Source organism: Calidris pugnax, unplaced genomic scaffold (genome assembly GCF_001431845.1).
Source record: "Calidris pugnax isolate Ruff unplaced genomic scaffold, ASM143184v1 scaffold188, whole genome shotgun sequence".
Taxonomy (NCBI): domain Eukaryota; kingdom Metazoa; phylum Chordata; class Aves; order Charadriiformes; family Scolopacidae; genus Calidris; species Calidris pugnax.
The window spans coordinates 2,764,197-2,786,871 of record NW_015091257.1 but is presented as its reverse complement, the minus strand read 5'-3'; the positions used below and the strand labels follow the sequence as shown (position 1 = coordinate 2,786,871).

At 38.5% G+C, this 22,675-nt stretch overlaps 1 protein-coding gene across 1 annotated transcript in view; it reads left to right on the top strand.

Annotated features, from left to right (window-relative positions):
• OCA2 (oculocutaneous albinism II) overlaps positions 1-22,675 on the top strand; it is a 198,692-nt gene that overhangs the window by 48,649 nt on the left and 127,368 nt on the right. The window contains exons 3-9 of the mRNA XM_014960217.1: positions 3,584-3,682; positions 4,278-4,466; positions 8,002-8,059; positions 8,955-9,027; positions 18,940-19,097; positions 20,726-20,808; positions 21,172-21,325. Coding sequence (XP_014815703.1) covers positions 3,584-3,682; positions 4,278-4,466; positions 8,002-8,059; positions 8,955-9,027; positions 18,940-19,097; positions 20,726-20,808; positions 21,172-21,325 — 814 coding nt within the window. The remainder of the gene's footprint in view (positions 1-3,583; positions 3,683-4,277; positions 4,467-8,001; positions 8,060-8,954; positions 9,028-18,939; positions 19,098-20,725; positions 20,809-21,171; positions 21,326-22,675) is intronic.

Below are 22,675 nucleotides of genomic sequence, written 5' to 3'. Positions count from 1 at the left end.
AACAAGTGGTTAAGAACACACTCTTCTGTTTGAAAGATTTCTCTTAATTAAAAAAAAACAAACAAACGTGCCCAGCTGTAACTTATTTGAGAATGAATGTGATCACAGCTGTGGTTGCACAAGAGGCAGGACATGATCTTCTTTTTCTCATATCGGTTCTACGTGGATCCTTCTGGAAGAGTGGTGCTTTGTTTGAAAATCCTTCTTTCCATAGCTTTTGGTTTTATTTTTCTCCCATCACTTTTGAATGAAAGGGAAATGAGAATGTTAATTTGTTATGTGAAGATCTATGTGCATATCTACATATAAATGTATACATATGTATAGGGAATTATTTCATGTCTCTTCTAAAATGCTAATGATTTTTGAGTCTGAATCATGAAAGATGAACACTGGATAAGACTGGTTTCCAGCTTACCAGCTCCTCACACAGTATAAATTCAGACCAATTTTTCTGTTTCTATGAGTGAGTCTGTTAACAATGGGCTAATGAGCTGACCTGGTGATTAACTCCTTGGTAACATTGTGGAATTGCTCAGCAGAGATGGTTGCACTCTATTCTAGCATGTAGGTATAAACAAAGCTTCTAGCACTTTTAATTGTGAAGAAACAAAGTGTAAACTGTTCTCAGGTTTTGAAACATGTCAAATTGATGTCTCTCCTGTATTTACATGATATCATAGTTACTAGCCACCCGCAGGGCTGAAGAGCACCAAGAATGATGCTGAGAGGATTTTTGAGTAGACTTGCTCCTCTAATAACAGGGGGTCTTTGGGACTTCCTAGGTTTTGCTTGCAGGTGATGTCTGTTATCTTTTGATCAAGAGGATGACCAATAGCAGCAGTAGTGTCTCTGCAGAAGAATGAGAGGCACAGAGGGGCTTGCATTAAGCTTTCCATTTTAGGATGACTTTTGTTTTTATAATCCATGCTGTTTCTTCTGGATGGTTTTTTTCAACTTTTCCTTCTAGAGCTTTCAGCCTTCAAGAATCCTTTTATGCCCTAATTAGCTTTATTGTTTATATTACTCTCATTCTCTAATTAGAGTAATCACATCACGGGGGAGTTGAGGCTCTTCTGCTTCTTCTCTAATTATTTTTGTTTTGTCAAGCCTGGCTGTTTCCTGCTGCTTATTCTTGTCCATGTGTTTTTACTCTCTGCAAATTGATGTTGTCATGTACTAATTGTTTTCACTTTATCTGAAGACCTTTTCCATTTTTACTGTATTTGCCATTTGTGGCAATCTGTGAAGCTCTAAGGTTCCATTTAAAAGTGGCAAGCTCTATAGCAGAAAATGAGGATAACAAATGTGCAAAAAGAAAGTGAAGGTGATGTCTTTGACTAGTCTTATGGATTCTTCACTTCAGGTTCTAAACCACCTTCCACCAAACCTTTACCCTCTCTTTCCAGTTGCCATTGCTGCAGTTGTTTTGCCCTTCAGCACTCTGCAGCCTGGTCACTCCCTTCCAGTAGTGGTGAAGACCTGCGGAGGTGGCGCACTCTGAGTAGATATATGTGTGCCTACGTAACACAAAGCAGTGTTGGTATCAACCTCTAACAATTTGAAGAAAAGGGAAGATTTTGTAGCAAGTTTTCTGGTTACTAATCTCAGATTTTGCATGTTTTTTCCTAGGAGGAAAAGAAGAAAAGTAAGTGTGGAAAGGTTAATGGTGTGTGCAATGTCAGGTTAAATCAGAACAGCATATAGTGTATGTTGTTTGGAGCCGTTTTTGTGGAACAAGGGGCATCATTTTGTTTAACAGCAGAAACAGCCAATCGATCTTTGCGTGAGTTAAATTTCTGAATGTACAGGTTCAAGGTCTACCATCAGAATTTTTATTACAATTGTTACCATTGGATGCAATCTTCAAATGTAGTGGAATGCTGGGATTAGCCAGGAGCATATCAGTAGTGCTCAGTGAGCACACATTTAAAGTCCTGATAGTGTTTTTGCTATTCTTATAGATTTCATTTTGTAAAGGCTCTAGGTAATCTTTTATGCTTAAGGCTATGATAAGATTAGAATAGCACTTGCTTTAAAATGTGAGCATTTCTCCACTTAAATTCATTCTGTGAATTATATTCTCCTATTTAAAAAAAAGGAAGCACTTCCATAGCTTCAGAGTATGCAATCATCTCTTCACAGATGAACTGTCAGTGCAATGTAGCACCTGAATTGTAATCTGCCCAACATCTGACCCGAGGTACTGGATGATTCAGTCTCTCTCGCTCATTCATTCTCTTCTGTTGAGACTGCAAATATGGTGCTTATAGCAGAGTTTGAATGAGTGTCGTGGCCGCTCGGGGCTGAAATAATCGTATCTAGTTGCTTCACACCTAGCATGGCTTCTGAGTGATAACACCACTAAACAAGCAAGGTAAAGCGTTAGCTGGAGGTTTTAATTTTGCAAAGTCTGAATTCATGCATACTTTACAAATTGCAAGAAATTCCACTGTCTTCCATTGTGTTACAAAGTTAAATACACAGATCCTTCTTTTTGGACTAGACTTATATTTAGAAGATTGAATTACTGGTAAACTTTATATATTTATTTAGTTGTCTATGATTTTATAATTTCTTTCCCCCCACAGTCCAGCAATAGCAGAAGATGTTTTAGGTTTCCTCTAGGTGTCTCTGGGAGCAATGAGGTCTGCATATTGACTGCAGGTCTACATGTTTCTTCAGGACTTTCTGGTAGTTGGTGACTGCAGTTTTGAATGGAATAAATCTGAGTATGTCTGAATAATGGTGATTTTAACGGGAAATGTCTCTGGAAGAGCCAGGTCTTGGAGAGTGCTCTAAAATGGTTCCATTATTTAATCTCTCCTAGAAGCCTGCCCCAAAGCTAGACCCCTGTGATTGTACTTGATTCTCTTCTGCTTTTTCTTGTGCTTTAGGATTTATATTTTAGCAAAAGACTTAACAACACTAAGCTGCAATATGGCAAGAGGTAGCTCATTCTCTGTTAATTATCTGCAGTACCAGCCTTGACAGAAACTGGAAGGGATTGTGCTGCAGGAATAAAGAACTTGCACTTCAAATAAAGCTTTCTTCTCTAACACAAAGGGTGCTGAGGTTGTTGTAGAGATCAGTAGATTTCTCGTGATCCGTGTCTCAAATGACATTTACAGGACAGAAATTATCCTATTATATTATGTTTTATGAAGTATATTAATGTGAACTTTTCTGAATATATGTAATTATTTAGCTTAAGAATTTTGCCTCACTAATATTACAGTGCAGTTGTTCCATTGCAAATTCGGGAGTCTAAAACATAAATATGTGAGTCTGAATTAGGTGTTTATTGCTCTTCTGGCATTCAGAGGGAATTTGATTGACTATTTTAATGCTGCTTTTAGGGTAAGATAAATTTATCTCGTTTTATGCAGTAAAGTACCCCACAACTATAAGGAGGTAACTACTATGACTACTTCAAACTTAATGAAAACCTTAATTTAGGTGAACAGCATTCTTAAATAATATTTACCTAGTTAGATGTGCTTGTAGCAAAATATTTTGTAGAACTGTAGTGAATCATTGTACTGCAGACTTACTGTTCTGTGTTTTTTTTTTCTCTCCAAAGATATCACTTCAATTTTTCCAAATTATTCAGCTCAAGGTCAAAACACTCTGACTTTACAGAGAAGACACCACTACTGAAGGTTTCCTCAGAGGAAAATGGGTGAGTTACTTTCATTTTACTTGAAATATTTTTTTTCCAAGCTCTCCTCTATTTAATTGTGCATGGTTCTTTCTTATATCCTGATACCAAACCTGCTGGGAAATAAAGTGAATGGCAGGGGTTGTGAGCAGAGTATTACTCTGAAGGAGCTTGAGTGGAAAGAAGGGGCTGTAAACGGGGAAAGGAAGGATGTAAGGTCTGAGGGTGATTAGAGAGCCCTAAGGATATGCAACCGCAGGTCATGTGCTCTCACTCGTTCCATGTGGTGTTATGTTAGGAAGACACTGTGGAACTACAGGCAGGGTCCTTATAGGGGGTTTACCCACCAAATCCTGAGGTACATCTGCCTGGTACATCAGACAGCTGGTTCTCCCGGGTGCACCTAAATGTCACGGAGTCTTTGTTTTTGCTCCCCAGTCTACCTAGCTGTGTCAACAAGGGGAGCTCAGTCTGTACTGAATAAATCTCTTTCTATGGATTTTTCAATTAAAATCACTTCACAGTGAACCTAAGGATATGCAAGGTCAGTTGCATCAACTGTCTGTTGAAATAACCACTGCTTTATTTTATTATGTTTAATGAAAATCTGTGACAGGTTGCAGTGCATGGCTCTTCATAATCCAGATTTTACAACAGATGATGATTCATGGGACAACAGCTCGGCAGATTTTGAGCAAAGATTTCAACTGGGAAGTGAAATGACAAGTTTCTCCAGATCTGCTTCTTCTGAGAAATATGAAATCTTGGACAACCTTCATGTCAAGTTCAATTTATCAAAGATGAGGTCTGAATTAAAATATTAATTTATTTCTTTTTCCATTTTTTTTTAATTATTTCTGCAGGTATTAAATTTTAAGTAAGGATGTCTAGAAAAGGATTTATTTTTTGCAAGTGAATAAAATAACACTCCATGTGTAGGCTATATCTCACCATTGATAGTTTATTAATAAACCCTGGTGAAATTGATTACCGCCTCTACCTAATGATCAATAGCCCCTTGTTCTTACAAACATCAATCATAGCACCTATTCTAAATTTGCTAATAAGTACCTTCTATATTGCTTTTAACATTTCTTTGAACCAATACTTAAAAGCCCTTTGGCTGATTCCATAGCTTTATTCTTCAGTGTTTTGTTGCTTTTATGAAGTACTTCACTTTAATTAAAATATGTATCTAACACAATCTTTCTGTAGTCATTATAGTAGCTTTTCACCTATACACAATGCAAAAGCTAACTAGAGCATTTTTCTATCTTTAAGTACATTAATATATTTCACTCTTTACCCCAAAGTAGTCTTTTCCCTCATTTGGGCATGGAGGAAATTGAATCTGTTGACACATTTAAAGATACCAAAGTGATAGAAGCTTAAGTTGAAATTTTCTCAGGCTATTTTTGCCTGGGGTTTAACTAGCAAACCCTTTAAACTTGGATACAAATTCTCTCTGCCCCTTCCAGAATTTCACCACTTTTTACTAGTTTGGTTTGGCCTCTGCTCTGCAGATTTGCTAGGAGCCCAGAACTGCATGTCCTCATCTCTGTGTTGATCCACGGAGCCTTTCCAAGGAGGTTTCTGTGCATCTTTTCCCAATTTGTACGCTGTCTTAGCTCATTACTTCACAATTGTTTTCCTCCTTTCATCGTGCGTAGGGTATTGTGTGGAGTGCCACTCTCCTGCACTGCTGCTGAATAAACGGAGCAGGAGAATTACAATGGCTGCAATTAGTGCAATATGAGCAGATGTGAAGAAGTTTGGCAGGCGTCTTTCTTCACGCTCTCAGTAGCTTTGCTTGGTATTTGGTGGAACAAAGGCGTCGAGAGGGAGTGTAGAATCCATTGTTTCCAGTGCAGCGTCGGTTTATAATGTGGGGAGCAGCGCATTTCTCTGGCAGAACTTCCTGTGAAATATTTAGTATTTTCATTGCTGTAATGCGGGTTGTACATATGGGGCCAGCTCCTTGGCTGTTGTAAATCAGCACAATTCCGCTGAGATAATAAATGGAGCTAAACTGCCCGACACCACATGCAGACCCGACTAAAAATCATTTGGTTTAGAACAGGGGGTGAAATCCTTCACAGATTTTTACTTCATGCATTTCCAACTGAAGACAACAGGATTGCGCCAGAGGCATCATCTATCAGCGCAGGGTTTGGCACAGGGTTTGTACTTGCATGGCTGTGCCAGATTAGCACTGTAGGAAGAGACAGATTGCAAGCCACGGGCGAGTCAAAGGCTGATCACTTCTCAACTGTAAGCTGTTAATGGCGCTGCTTCCCTAATACGAAATGCCATGAAAACAAACAGATGGGAGGAAAAGAGCCTTCTACATTTAATAAAATAGCCATTTCCAGAAGCTATTTTATTATATCTTGCCAGCTCCTTTAGATGAGTTTCTGTTATTTATAGACAAGTGGTTATGAATTTATAAAGGAGTAATTAATGCTTTTTGATTTCTCTTATGTCATAGAATCAGGTTATTGCTGTTTCTTGTTTCAATAATCATTTGAATTACTATTATTATAAATGATAATTGGGAAGTGGTAACAGAAAATATCAAGCACATTAAAATGAAACCAGTTTTGACTGGGCTTTAATAATTCATACCATAGCAAATTCTCAAAAATACTGAAATAGAATTGTCATGTAGATGGCGAGGACATACAAGTAAGATAGAGGATACATGACTGAGCTGGCAGTAGTTATTTTCCATAAATCACACAATTCCAAAAGAAGTTTTCAGTTGTGAGGTACTGATAATAGCTTTTGTTGTTGTTCTCTTTTCAAGCCTTCATTATCCCCTTTCCCCCTCTCTACTGCCTTCTTTTTTATTAGAGTAAGGCTACCTGGCATTTCTGGAAGAAGCACCCAGCTGCCTTCCCCTCTTCCTCTCCCTTTTCTAGATTTTTGTACGGTGCAAAATTTGTGTAAAATCACAAGCACTTGTATTTCATAGACTATTGTAGCCCTTTTTACCGGTTTGTCTGTGGCAAAATATTTTTATTAGCTGTTGGGTTTTTTTTTTTCTGCCAGTTAGGAAAATTCTAAAAAGGAAAGGGATCTTTAGAAAACAATGTTTTTAAAAAATGGGTCTCCAGTCACTCATGCTGTTTTCAGTCAATGAACTTGATTTGGGGACTTATTTCCATTGTGATTAAAAATTATTTTTTACTCTTTTCATAAAACTCTGCTTTAATGTTTTGTTCTATACCACCTGACAATGCAGCTATTTATTGCACTGTTCCCTTCTCAACTAATTATTCTAGTAACTTGAAATAATTTCCTTCTTGACTGTCATCAGACTTAAATCAAACCTTGCATTTATCATTCTGTCAGAAGAAAAAGTTTGAATGTTTACTTTTGAAAAAATTGAATAAGAACATCAATGCCTTCAATTAATGAGAAGATGTAATAAAGGCAAATCACCAAAAAGAGCTCTGTAAGTTAAGACATCTGTGTAACATACTGATGGGCAACCACAAAATAGTTAAGAGTTGCCTTTTATGGTAAGATTAAAGTAATGGTAATTTAAAAGCGCTAGATCCCAAGGTTTCTTACTCAGGAGCATGCATTTTCAACATCCACTTTTTAATTTAGAGTTATTCTTGCTTAACCCACTCATTAGTAAGCTCTGACACTTCAGAAATTTTGGTGGCATCATATCTCCAGAACCAGGCATTCCTTCAAAGGGTGCAGATGTGCTATGGAAAAAAGCCCACCCTAATTTTGCTAGTTGGTTTATTTAGAGGTGCTCGTGAAGTATATTTGTTAAAAGAGACACTATTAAAACCGGGAAATTCTTAAAGCTTGTTCTTGTCTTCAAACTGTCTGTTCCAAACACCTTTCAGGAGGTATATCAGAAGACCAGCTTTGAGGAAGTCATTCATGACACCACTCCTCTATGCAACAAGCTGTGCTTTCTGCTCCGTCGTGCCACCTCTGGGCAGTGGCAGTGCTCCTTTGGCTCTCTGGGAAAGACAGGGCAAACTGATGGGATTCTGGGTCTGTCAGGGGCCAGCCATACCAGTAGAGAACTGGCTCCAGGTCCCAGCACCAGCTCATGCTGCAGCCTGAGGGGTAAAAACTCATTCCTGTGCAATGAGACCTGGCCGGCAGCAGACCTGGGGCAGGAGGCCCTTATAGTCACTGAAGCTTCCCAAGCCCCTGCTGACCCTGCATAGTGGTGTCCATAGGCTGACACAGTATATTATCACCCCAAAATAAGATCACCATGATGCTTCTGATTTGTCAGAGACATTTAGAGAATGAAAATATTTGCTTTAAATTAACCATATACTAAATGCATGTTTCTTATGTTTCAGATGCTGTCTAAAATTCCTAAAAGTTTCAGGACTTTTTATCTCTGTAGTTGTCTGCTCTGTAAGTATTGCATTAGCAATTCTGCCCCTTCAACCCCAGCCAATTCCTTAGTATTAGTTCAAAATGAGGAGTGATATTTGGTCTTAGCTAATAAAAACATGGTGGGGGCAAGATGGCAAAAAGTGAAAATACTGTGCAGGACCTTATGCCTAATCAGATCACTGTTTGGTGCGCTAGCCGTCACCCTAGGCAATGTGGTAGGGTAGGCAGTTGAGTTTGAGGAGGCAGCTTAAACTCAAATTTGTATGTCCTTAATAGCTGCTTGTTGAATTTAGGATGAGTTTTCAGATAGTGTCTAACGCTTGCGGAATGTTCATAAGAAAAACCATGCTGGGGAGGATGCACCAGCAATCACAGCTTTCCATGGTATGAAAGGCAGAAAGCCACAAGAAGGTAGGCAGCTTCCTACCAGGGCTGCCAGAGTGCTGCCTTCTGCTACCAAAATCTTCAAACCCAGCAAAATCTTAGACTGCAGGAAACATTTCAAAGCATTGAGAAACATTTCAAAAAGGAACCCTGCGAGGAACCCTGTTCTTTTGACCGGTGGGGCTTCTGTATCAGACACGAAGTCGATGACTTTCTGTATTTCCTCAGATGTGGGTGTTGCTTTACAGATAGATCCTTAAGATTACAACTTCGTCCTAAGAGACACTTGAATGAAATACATTGAACGTGTGACTTCCGCAGTAAGTTTATGGAAGAAATATTAGTCTTCCTTGTTAAGTAGCCCAGGGCTGCTTTTCAGCTTGGTTGGATACATACTTGAAAATACTGAAAGCAATCTTACAATTTAATGTACAGTATGAAAGAGTCTTATTTAAGTATTAGAGATAGGCTTAGTATTTTTCATTTTTTTGTGTTATTAATGAATGTTTGACTTTTATCCTTGCCCTAGGTTTTATTTGGCATTTATCCAGATCAAGGTGCGCCCTGGCAGATGCTGGCTGTGTCACCTCTGGAAAGCTTCTGTATCCTTTTCTCATGAAAAAAAAAAAAAGAAAAAAAAGAAAGGAACTGAAGTTTTATTGGTAAACTGGGTGGGTGTTTTTCTGTCTTTTGCTCAGAGCCTGGGCTGCATGTAGACATGTCCTTTGATGTCAGCCACAGCCATGCTCCCTAGGCAATTCATATTGAATGGCACCTGTCTGTGGCACCTTGTGCAAAAGCCAAAAGTGCAGAACTGAGTTGCAGAGCCAGTGGGATCAAGGCCCAGCAAATAGCTGGGACTATAGCTAGGACATGCACCTGGCTGCAGCAACTGCACTCCAGGCCAGTTGCATACTGTCACCTGTAACATATCTGTAGTGTATACTTGGGCCATGATGCTACTCTGAACTCCAACAGCAGGAAATGAGATGACTCATAAATATGTTTCCAGAACAGCCTAGCTCAGCCATATGTATGGATTTTTGGGTCTGTAGATGTAGATATTTTTCAGTGGAACTGCAGATTCCTTTACAAATTTTCCATGCAAAATTGCTCAATAGTGGATTTAAGTCCACAAATTGACAAGAAGATTTAGACAAGAAATAGATAGAAAGAAGAATATATAAGAAATACAAATAGACAAGAAATTGAGAAGAATATATAAGAATACATAATATATAATAATAAGAAGAATTAGTATATAAGAAGAATATATAAGAAATATAAATAGACAAGAAATTGTGAAGAATATATAAGAACATATAATATATAATAAGAATAAGAATTAATATATAAGAAGAATATGTAAGAAATATAAATAGACAAGAAATTGAGAAGAAAAAGCAATAGAATAACCCAAAATAAAAATGATTCACTGCAGGTCAATGCAGATCTGAATGTGAAAAGTCTTTGAGGGACGAGGATGAAGTTAGTAAAAAATCAAAAACTTTTGCAAATATGTTACTTTTCTTCTTCCCACTGTATTTCTAATTTAATTAGTCTGGTCTGCAATCTTCTTGGCTCATGTTTCAGCAGTGTTAAAAGATGTTCGGTTTCACAAGCTCCTGGGAGGTGTCTTGTTTGGAAAAGGTGCAGTAGGATATAAGTATTGAAATGCTGACTTTTTGTATTGAACTGAGCAGTTCCATGGCTTTGAGCAGGGAAGAGTCCTTTTTAAATAGATTTGATTATTAGCGTTCTTGCTTTTGCCAATAATGACACAATATAATGCAATAATTAGTAGGGTAAATGAGGAAGAAAAAGTTAGTGATTGAGGGCCGTTAAAAGTTGAGATTGCTTTTTGGAGGAAAGCAAGCAAACTTTTAGTAGGACCAGTGGTAATTTCAGCTGCAAACTCTCACCAGAATCCTGTTGACATCAATATTTTTGTCCTCTTTGAAATTATTGTTGAAAGCTCCTAGATATGTGTGGTGTTGAACAGCACCAGGACTGTCAACGCCCAGTCTGCCAAAGGAGGGTGTATTGCCAGCCTCCTGCCAAAGCAAGGCTGAGTTCAAGTGTTAGTCAACTGTCACAGAATGACTTGAGGATTTGCTCTCTTTTCACAGATCTTGGGTTGGAACCATATCTGCTGCATTGTACGCATTGACTCTGTAAGCAGTTATTCCTTTTTTCTTTTTTCAGGGAAGTGCTGGTGAGACTGGGACTTGGGTACAAAATACTGTCCCCACATTTCACATTTTACGTATCACATCAGGATGCTTTGAGCCAAATAGCTGTCAGACAGTCAGAATATAGCACTCCCCTTTCTCACTTGACAAACCTGGAGCTGAAACTTCTTGGTTTGTGCCATGTGTGTTGAAAACTGAATGTTCTGTCCCTGCATTCCCACCTGAGGTCACTGAACCCATGCTTCATTTTCAAGGGGACCTGGTAATTCAAGCAGAAGGGTCAAGGAGAAAGATTGCATTTCTAAATGAAGTTTGAAAAAAGCCCACGCAGTTCTGAATGTCATCTCACTGTTGCTGCCAGTCTTCACTTGTGCAGAAGTAAGCTCACATGGTTGTCCTCCGCTTTGTTACATAGTGGAGACTGTATTCACCTTTTTGGCTAGGCTTGGATAATGTTCAGCATTGACACAGCAGTGTTAAAGGTGTGATTTATGCTAGCTGACAGACTGCAGTATTCCCAGTGAACGTTAGGCACTGCCCTCTGAATGTCTACAAGAATTTCATGGCAGGTTGGCAGGTGTGCTGGAGTATCCCTTGTCACAAAACCCTTAGAGGTTAGAACATAAGACTGCTTTGGGTGGAAAATAAGCCTCTTAGCTCATATGATGCCAAATTATACAAATGAACATTCTTTATCTCTTGCTCATGCCTCAAATGCTGTTAAATGTTGAATGGGTACTAACCACTATAAACATTTTTTTTTAAATTACTTTTTTTTTTTTTTTTACATTCCTTAAATTCCCTCCTGTTATTTCTCTTTATTTTCAGAAATGCACATTGATGTGTGTTATGGATGTGTGCTCACACATATGAGGTGTCTGCACACACTAGAAAAATCAAAACAAATTCTGAGATATTTTTAAAAAATGAATCTAGTGATCCCCTTTGGGCTTCATATCCTTTGCTATCCTGGTGTCACTTAGATATTTGTGTTTTTCTGTCGTGTCCATTTGAACACAAACTTGTTTAGAGGCAGGAATTTCTGTCTGGCTGCTGGGAGAGACCTACATCTGCTGGTGTGTGGATGACCTGCTTTTCAGATGACATCTCTTTAGCACTTTTCCTCTTGCACTTGTTCCTCTTTGTTTATGTTTGTGTGCCTTTCTCTCTTGCTTGGATTTACTACATTATCTTATTTTTTATTAACCTACTTGTATCTCCTTTTGCTTTGCCCATCCCCATGGATACAAACCTGGCATGTAGCACTGAGGTGTGTTGGCTGCAGTTTCTGAAAACATCTTGCCTCCTGTGAATTAGTAGAAGCATTTTGAGTCTGTAAGTTTCTTTTATTTCTTTTTTTTTTTTTTTAATACTGAATTCCCTACTGGCACCAGACACAAATTCAGTGAATTTAGTATAGTTTTTCAAAATAGAGGTAATATTGTTACTTTTTGACAGCACTTGGGATTTATAGGCTTATAAATTTTAACAGTCAGGTCTCTAATACCAGCAAGAAATAAGCTTATACTGAAGCCTGGCTTGAGGACCTTTTTCTGCAGGAAGCAAGATTCAATACCCCTATTGATGTAAATGTGTGAAGCACTTTCAGATCTTTTGCTCAAAGGCTGTATGTTAAGTGGGAAGCATCAATAATTAATATGATGATGTGCCTTTGGAAAGCAGGTTGTAAAAACAGAGGAAGAGATACAGTCTGAATAAATTCCAGCATCTCTTAGTTAGTTACATGTATGTATTGTATTCTAAGACGTGAACATTTTTATTTTATGTAACTGGTCATTCAAACCTTCAGGTAATTTCTCTCCATTAACTGGTAGGCCAAAGAGTGAATGAAAAATATTCTTGTTCTTCTCCACAACTTACATAAGTTTGCAAACTTGAAGAGTCTTCTGAAATGCTAAATATACTCCGTGTTTGTTCCTCCATTTCTAATAACTTCTGCCCTCATCTAAGCAAAATTTTAGATTTTTCTCCAGCAATGGGGAACAGACAGCTAGAGCAGAACTGTACATTAACTTTTTGAATTGAACAAGCCTTTATGAAATTAAAAAGTAATGGGGATTCATGGATGCTACTAAGGAATTCTGCAAACTGTTCAATACCTTGCCGTCATTTAAAGAATTGTCTGTCTCCCTAGTACAGTGCCTTTTCTTCTTTCACTGTACCTTATACAATTATTGCTATTTCTACACCTCTCAACAGTAGAAATATTTTCTTTTTACAAGAAAAGGTAAATCTTCTTCCAGCATGTTTCTTTGCAATGGGTCTCACGCCTACCTCATTGAGCTGTGATTTTCCATCTTTTCTCTGTCCCTGACAAGTGTTTCAGTCACAATCTTGTTTAGTTCCCTCTCAGCCTCTGTACTTGTGCCAGTTCCTGTTATAGGTGAGGGAAAGTTAGATCAGACTAGGTGAAGCAATTTCATTTTCCCTTTTCAGACTGATTGTCACAACTTCCTTCTCTCGGACCTGAAATCTGATAATAACTGGGGAGTGGATTGTAAATTCTTTCTAAGTCAGGGCAAAGATCTTGCATTTTTATAAATATATTTTAAAGCCTTTCAGTCCTGATCTGATTGTTTGCTTTAAATGTTTGCTATGTCCTCAGTATAATTTTTTGAGCAAGGTCTGACATTTTGCAAGGTATATATTTGCACAGCAACCAGTGTTAAAGGTTCCTTACTCACTTGCTCTTTAGGTGCAAAACAAAACTTAATGAAAATAAATCATCTCAAGTCATGGCTGAACAGGTCTCTGGCCAGTCCAAACCAGATAAAACCAGAGATATCAAACTGAGTAGTTGGTGGCCATTTTCACTGATTTACCTCCCTACTTAATAGCTCTGAGAGATTTCATCATATTTTCTCACATTTGAAATTAAGATCTGAAATTCAGAAGAGAGAAGGTGTATCTAAATAGCAATAATATGTTGAAATTTACATCACAGGCTAGATTCTCATTTCATTTGGATTCAGTGGAACTATTTAAAACAATTCCATGTATGGAAGCTGATGGGGAGGCTCTAGACTGAGCAGATGTAAGATGGGAAAAAGTGTGGACCTTATTATCAAATTCCTTGCTGAAGTTGGATGAGTTTGAATCATTGGTACAACTCTGTTAATCACGGAGCAAGAAAAGGTCACTAGGAAAACTTGTAATCATGCCATGACCATCAGTGATGCTGAAAATCACCTTTCCTACTTCCTTCCACCCAATATATCTATACCTATGTCCCTTCCCCTGTATACCAAAGGTATATATAGAAAGAAGGACTGCGAGGCAAAGAATATAGTCAGCTTCCATGGAAGTCCCCAAAATATGTTCTTCTCCCAGGGAGTGTAAATTAACTTAATGAATGAAACAATGTCTCTAATCCCTTTAGTTCTTTTTCCCCTTTGAATTTTTTTTTATTTTGTAAATCTAGTTCTCTACTGTCAGACACTCCTCTGTCATTTTTCCTTGCAGGACACATTTAAAAATCATTTATGTTTGTTGATCCTGTTGGAAACGTACTAAGCATTTTGGCCTGTAGGCAATGTTCAAGCTGCTAAGTAGATGGATGAAGATCAGGACCACATGCAGAGGCAGGCAAAGAAGAAGAATTTCAAGGCATCACTGAGAAAATGCTGTAGAAAACAAAGTTCATTAAGGACTTGCAAAACTTCTAAAACTGGTGGAGTGCAGAGAGAGAAAGGGTGGATCCAATGTTGACAACAATGGAACCAGATTACTCCAAAGAAGAAAAAAAATTATGGAGTATTCTTTAGGTGGAGAAACCAATAGGTATAGAAAAGCATGTGGTTCAACATGCTATGTTGTGAAGGAATGATGTAAAATAAGCTACAAACAGGGATAGGGCATCAAAAGAGAAAACCGCAAACAATGATGCAGACATAACCCTAGTTAAAGACAACATATAAAAATAGGTGCTAAGACCCAGGCAAAATACCCGGTCATAAATCAGGATCAATAGTATACAAGCACCTCAGAAACTTGATGAAAAATAATCAATAGACATAGTATTCTGAAGGTATGTTTTACAGTAGGCAGAGTTAGTGATACAAGTAGATGTTAAAGAAAGCATAAAGTCAGCCATCTGCATGTTAATATAACAGAGAATCTCTGTCAATCACAGCTTTTCAGCTGGCTCTGTACACGCTGAATTAATGGCAGGATGGATGGTAGAGCGGGGACTCAGTATTTAGAGAGTGATTCATCTCAGCTACACCTGAGTTAGTCATCCTAGGCTCTCTTTATAGATAATAGAGAGAACTGACGCTTCTCATGAGTGAGTCCTCTCATCTTTGTGTGGTAGTCTAAAATGAAGCAATGAATTCCATCTTAAAAGCACCCTCCTTTCACTGATTTTCAGGGAGTAAAGAACTCAGATGCAGATATCTGCAGTACAGAAGTATAAACTGCGGTGAGTACCAACTTAAACGTTTAGCCACCGCATCCCATTCCACCATGTTGTCTACATAAGCTACAAAAAAGTAAAGTGACATGAGGTGACTGTTGTACACCCTTCAATGCCTCCCAGGAGCAGGTAGTCAGAAAACTGAGATCAGAAAGAACAGCTTTTGGTTTAACTCTGACCGGTGGACCCAGTCTGGTGCCAGTTGGAAATACAGACAGCCGCTGTGTAACAGTGCACAAAGCATACACAAACCCAAATCCCTTGACAGGATAATTCACAGCAGTAATGTAATTTCAAAAATGGAACTACATAAAAATGAGGCAGCTTAGCTGAAGTGAAATAAAAAACAACAGCTCTGGTTGTAAATCTTGTCAGGGAGACTTTTTGCTTCAAAGGCACACACCGGAGGCCACATTACCAAAAAAAAAGTTCAGAAAAGACAAAAAGTCCCAGCATGGTTAAGTTGCAGAATAAAAGGGGATATTAAAAGTAAAAAGATAGTTTTTCCAGAAGTTATTCACATCTGAATGATTAAAATACAGAGGAAATCACATTCTGGAAATTTAAGGGAAATTGAAAACCAAGATAAGGCAGAACAAAAATACTCTGAAGAGCGGCTTCATAAAAAAAATTATCATATTTTGATTCATATAAGCACGGCTGAAGTTTTCTCCTGGTTTATTTTGATTCCACCTTTCATAAAGGTTGATCTGCTGCAGTCTAACAATGGAATTATGACTGAGTCTCTAAGTATTGTTTGGAGAAAGATAACTCTGATGGGACTTCAGAGCCTCCGTTCAGACCAGTGAATGATGTTCAGTTCCACTTCCAATCAAAGGAGAACCTGTTTTGCTAGGGCTTTTTCTGATGGTTTTATAAATGCACAGAAAGGAATAGAAAAACATCTTAAGTATCCTCATCTTTATAGGAAAAGGCAGAAGGAACTACTTTTCTTGAAAATAAGGTTTTATTTTTTTGCCCTTTAATTTTAAGCATCCTTTATAAGAGCTCCTGAATGTGTCATCTAGGTAATTACAGGATTTATTTTAAAAGTATTGCTTAAAAGGAAGCTGCCATAATTATACACACCTGAAGCTTTTCCAGACATAAATTACTGGCTACACTCCTAATAAAAGGCAGACTGTCAAGAGGTGTCCCAAATCACTGGGTTAATGACTTCAGGTCAGCAGGCCTTTTAGAAGGTATAATTACTGTCTCTAGATAAAGGTATAGCTATAGTTCCAGTTGAGATTAATATTATGTATTAATTAGGACACAGAAAAAATTAATGCTCAAATCACACTTAAAACCTTCAGAACCAGAAGAGAACTGCACTAATTTGTATTTATACTTGCTAAGGGCTGTGTGTGTAAACTCTCCTGACTGGAACTGGTCTCCTGACTTGTTGCATCTGAATTTTTTATTATTCTATCCTTTCCTGTGTGACTCCTTTAAGCAAATAGATGCTTGGGAGTTTCACTCCTAATGAATGGTGAGTGACATGGGGGGTGATTGCTCTGCTCACGGTTCTAAGCAGGGTGACATTTATATTTGCAATGCACTGGCTGCTCATCTGCCACTAGATCTGCTATGGTCTTTTTGGGGTTTGTGTGAGAGACATCTCTTTTGTAAATCCAGTTCTCCTGCTGGGAATGTGGGCAGATGCAACAAATCTTTTAAAAATTAAGGACCCCTGCATCATGTCACAAAACTTTCCCCATTAGACACTGGTTGGCCTTACTGGGGCTCTTTGGGAAGTATGGCACAGCACTGCCCTTAGCTCCTTCTAACTATGCTGTGTTTTTTCTTCTCCTGATAAAAACTTTGAGTTCTGCGGGCAACAAAACATCTTTCTGAGAAAATCCTTCTGGTGGGTATATAATCTTGTGTGTTTTTTTTTGCAACAACTCACTCTTTGTAGTATACTCAATTAAATGTCAAATGTTAAAACCATTAAGATACTCAAGCATGTGACTGTCACATGATTTCAACCGAACATATATCTGTAAAATCAAGTTTCTTCTCTTAGTTTTTTTTTTCTTTTTTTTTTTTTTTTTATTTTAATGTGGTGATGCCTTAACTTTCTATCTGGTCACAGATAGCAACAAGACATTTACAAGAGTGCTCAACAAACGGACTATGAAGGGTTTAAAAGCTCAGGCTTTCCCTCTTCCCCAAACCTGCAGGGATGCTTATTTCTCATTCATGCTAGAAGTGGGCTATTACAACACTAAGTTGAAATAGTCCTACATGTATTGGAACTAATAGAACCTGGTTTCCAATTGATTTGTGGATCATAGTTGGTTGATTTCTCAATTATATTACGCTAGGAATGTCATTTGACCACACCTCATGCCAGACGTTCCAGAGAGAAAGAAAGAAAAGATAGAGGAGGGAACTGGAGGAGAAAGAGTCTGTGAGTACTCGAACAAAGAGGAGCTTGAAAGTATGTTTTTCAAGTGCCTGACCAAAAAGCAAATCCTCTGGCATGAACAGAATGTTGATTCTGATTTACTTTTTCCCACAGTTAGAACTTCCATAGTGTTTTCTGCAGTACAAATTCTGTGATTAAATACAGTGCACCCTCAGCAAGTTTGCCAATGACACCAAACTCGGTGATGTGGTTGACGTGCTGGAGGGAAGGGATGCCATCCAGAGGGACCTGGACAGGCTTGAGAGGTGGGCTTGTGCGAATCCCATGAAGTTCAACCAAGCCAAGTGCAGGGTCCTGCACTTGGGACGTGGCAATCCCAGGCACAAATACAGGCTGGGCAGAGAATGGCTAGAAAGCAGCCCTGAGGAGAAGGACCTGGGGGTGTTGGTGGATGAGAAGCTCAATGTGAGCTGGCAATGTGCACTGACAGGCCAGAAAGCCAACTGCATCCTGGGCTGCATCAAGAGAAGTGTGGCCAGCAGGTCATGGGAGGTGATTCTGCCCCTCTACTCTGCGCTTGTGAGACCCCACCTGGAGTACTGTGTCCAGCTTTGGAGTCCTCAACACAGGAAGGACATGGACCTGTTGGAACGGGTCCAGCGGAGGTCCACAAAGATGATCAGAGGGATGGAGCACCTCTCCTATGAAGACAGGCTGAGAGAGCTGGGGTTGTTCAGCCTGGAGAAGAGAAGGCTCCAGGGAGATCTTATAGCGGCCTTTCAAAATCTGAAGGGAGCCTACAGGAGAGCTGGGCAGGGACTCTTTGTCAGGAAGTGTAGTGATAAGACAAGGGGTAATGGTTTTAAACTGGAAAAGGGGAGATTTAGATTAGATACTAGAAAGAAATTCTTTCCTGTGAGGGTGGTGAGGCACTGGAATAGGTTGCCCAGAGAAGTCGTGGATGTCCCATCCCTGGAAGTGTTCAAGACCAGGCTGCATGTGGCTTTGAGCAACCTGCTCTAGTGGGAGGTGTCCCTGCCCATGGCAAGAGGTGTTGGAACTCGATGATCTTTAACGTCCCTTCCAACCTAAACCATTCTATGATTCTATGATTTTATGATAATTGCTGAGCTGATGATGCAGCCTTTCATCTAGTACAAGCACTTACAAAGCCTTACTTCTCCATCTCTCCGTCTATTTCTGTATGCTATTTTTGAGTGTTGGTACATCTACAGTGTCATCTGAAAGCACTGATATCTCAAAAGTCACTAGGAAAGGACAGATGTACTTGTTTTGAACCTGTAACTCATGTTTCCTTAGGAAACCTCACCAAAACAGTACTACTTGGTGAGGAAGTAGACATCTATTCTGTTCTTTTCAGTTTCTTAAAGCGTTTTAACTGAAGAAAACATTTTTCAATGCAAGTTGACCAATCCATATTTTTTTTCCTGAAATTTGTACAGCCTACACTCATTTTTACTGGAAATTTACACCTTAACAACTTGATTAACAGCTGTGAATCTGACTGATTTTCATGATGCTGCTCTGTTGAAGTTAGACATAGGAGGCCCATTTGCAGCAGATGTAGCTGATCAGCAAACAGAGGAATACATTGTAGTACAGATCAGCCAGAATGAAGACACTGGAACAAGGAGGAGACGCCAGCAGCAGGTGATGGTCTTTACATTTTCTTTCACTTTTTCTGAGATGTGTTTTATCACTTATATTTCCATCACCATTGTGTGGATTAAGCTGTTGTGCTTTTCCCTGCTGTAAAGTGAGTCATCATCAGCACTAGAAAACTTATTCTAATAAGAGTAAAGTTACATTTTATTCTGTTTTTATAAGACTTCCTTTAGCTTCCTATATGAAGATTTTGTAAAACTTATGCCCCTTGACTGACACTTCGCATCGAAGTTCTTGTGTTTAAAATTGGCAACCTTTCAAAAGTTGTCTTGGAAGGAAGAAACAAGTGTGAAGTGCCTTTTTGCACTTGCTGAAATACATTTTCATGTTTTGTTGTGAATTATTTTCTCAAACATGTGTCACATTTATTGGCTTTATTTCTCTTAAGGCTTCCTCATTGTTGATGTTTTTTCTAACACGTTCCTGCTGCACTCTCCCAGAGAACTCAGTGAAGGAGGGTCTTTTACAGCCTGTCATGTATATCACTGCAAAATAAAAAAAAGCTTCATCATTTAATGAATAGCATTGACATACAAACAACTCCTTCTCATTCTATGGATGTGACAGGGTGGTCTGCCCCTACCAGTGACAGCACAGCTGAACAATGCCAACCGTATTCCTGCTTACACCCAATCTCACAGTCTACAGCAAAACATTAGTCCCACTACCTCAGCGTGGCAAACAACATCGTAATGGCAATTACACTCTCTTAAACCACTCATCCCTGTGATGATGAGGCTGCTGTGACCTGTGCTGCTGGCTGTGATCCCCAAGGAGCCTTCACGTTGCTCTGGGGTAGCCAGCAGCCTACCTCCTGCTGGCGTGCCAGTGGTCGTCCCTATGCGACCCAAGGAGTAGGTTGCCAAAATAACCTTCCCTGCCTGCATGCTCCTCAGGCGTTTCTCTGAGGTGTTCCAAGCTGACTGACTTAGCTGGGATTTTTTTTGTACTTGGTAGGGAACAGGGTCAGGACAGGCTCTGGATTTGGGCTACAATTAATCAAATGTGATGTTTTTTAAGTACCTTTTCTTTAAAAAAGAGAAAATTTCTGTATCTACATTTATAGAGCATATTTGGCTAAACTTGCATGAATGTCAGTGGGCAGTAATGGGCAAAGCTTCAGAAAGTGTTTACTTTCTGAAGATTTTTTGTTTCTTTCTGCTAGAAGATTAGCAAACAGGAATTCTGTTCACTGAAATTCTACCATGTCCTGTTCCTAAAGTCTGGGGTTATGACATTGCTCCTGGGCCTGTCATCATCTGTACCTCATGTATGTTAGCTTTCTTCCCAGGCAGTTTTTGGGAGTGAGCCATATTATTGTCTCTGGGCCTGTCTGCCCTAGGTGCTCCTTACAGTCAACACAGAAAATGTGATTTGGCATCCCTGCTATGGAGCACCTCCCGGAGATGTCTCTCACTTCATTGATTGAGTGTGAGGGGATGAGGATGCGTTTGCTTAATTAATTAATTTAGGCTGGTGTGTGCTATGTCCTTTCCACAAAAAAATTCTCCAAAATGCACAGGAGTTTGAACAAAGAAATTTAAACTCCCAGATCAGAGACATATCGCTTTCACTGACTCTTATTGATGTTGCCAAATGTGACTCTCTTGCAGGTGGTATACAACTGGTCTCTACCCTTAAGTTCAAGAAGAAATCAGCAAATCATCACAACTAGAACCTTTCAGATACCAAACAGGTTCGCTAAGAGACTGGGAAATGATCCATTGAAATATTAATTTACATAGACTTGCCTACATAGGAGTAGATAACGTTTTAAAAATAATCTATCGCTATCTGTTTCAAAGGGGCAGGAAAGGATGGTTTGTCATTGCTTTTTAAATGGATTTACAAGGCTGGTTTGTACTTGAGTTACTTTACAAACTATAGTATTTATAGAGATAGAGTGAAAATATTTGAAAATTTGCTTGCAGTTATACAAATATACAAATATAACAGACATACATTTAAAGATATTAAATATAAAATGCATATAGTAATACATAAATAAAACTAATGATATTTTGTTCCATAAGTAAGCAAAACTTCTTTCTCTAACCAGAGGCACCGTCTTCATAAATATTCAAGCTTTCCTACAGGAGCCTGGAAGTGTTCCTCTCTCCATGAAGCATCAGTACCTTCATGCAAACATAGAGGCACAAGTAACAATTGCGTCCATCATTTTAGTAGGTGTCTATGTGCTAATCATATTGGAAGTAAGTCACGTTTTGTATTTTGATTCCCCCCTCTCCCCCCTTACTTTGTAAATGGAGCACAAGGAAGGGTTTCGTTCTTGGGCTTTAACATACTTTTAAAGTGTGTATATGAATCCTTGCTGTACCATCAGTGTTACCATGAATAAGATTTGTGCAAGGAAATTGTTCTGAATTGTAACTGATTTTGGCAAGTAATATAAATGTTACCGTAATCTTGTCTATTTTTCTATTAGGACCTATCAGTGTTTTAATATATTAACAGGATTATAGTTGGCTGTGAGAGTGAAAATAAGTCTGGGCTATAAAAGCTGTGAAAAATCTTATTTTAAAAACAATTAATTTAAAAACAGGTAAAAGAAAAAAAACCCCTTTGGTTATTCCCTTCTCTAAGGCACCTCAAGCTATGAACGTAATATACTCTTAAAAGGTTAAACTGAACACACTTTTTAATGAGTGACATTTAGAAATTCTTTTATTGTATCATTTAAAGAGGAAGAGGAGTCTGAAGAAGTCAAGGGACAGGGAACTTTAAACATATATTGCAACTTCATTCCAAAGCCTTGAGGTATGAAATCAGACAAAAGTGCCTTGCATCAACACTACGGAGAGAAAGCATGTCAGAAGTAGCACAGGGCTCCGGTTGACTTCTCTGAACTAAAAACTCTTCCCGTCTGATTATCTTGAAATAAAGAACAGATACTGGGTGGAGTAACATATGTTCTTTTTTTAATTCATCTGAGCATCCACACTGTCAATGAATTCTACAAATTGACACCTGATTTACACTAGTACTGAACAGAGAAGCGAATCAAATCAAGTCTACAAGATGCTCTATAGTAACTATGTCCAGCATGCTCATTTTTTTCCACATCCCTTGCATATTTTAAGCTTTTCATCATGTTACCCATTGAAACAGTAGGATAGTTGAACACCTTCTAACCAAATGTCAGTAAAGGAGGCACACAACATGACAGATGCTTTAGACATTTATATTATGTTGTTCAGCATTGCTGATTTATTTATTAAGTGTGAAGAGGGACTGAACCAGATTTTACTATAAATATGTGTAGGAATACAGCAAAGAACCAAAATAATCTTTTAAATGCAGTTTTATTTAAAAAAATAAAAACTCAGCCCTTTAGTAATTGCAAAAGCAACAGGTTTTTAACGTATGTAATGGCTGAGGTTTCGTGTTTGCATCCTAGAAAGCTACTTTGGAACAATTCATCTGTCAAATGAAAAAAAAGCTTGAAACTGAAAGGCAAAAGCAAGGAATTTTCCTGTTGTTTCTAAGAAAAAGCTTTAGAATAACCCATTAGCTTATTGTTTCTGTGAAAAGAGCAAGGAGCA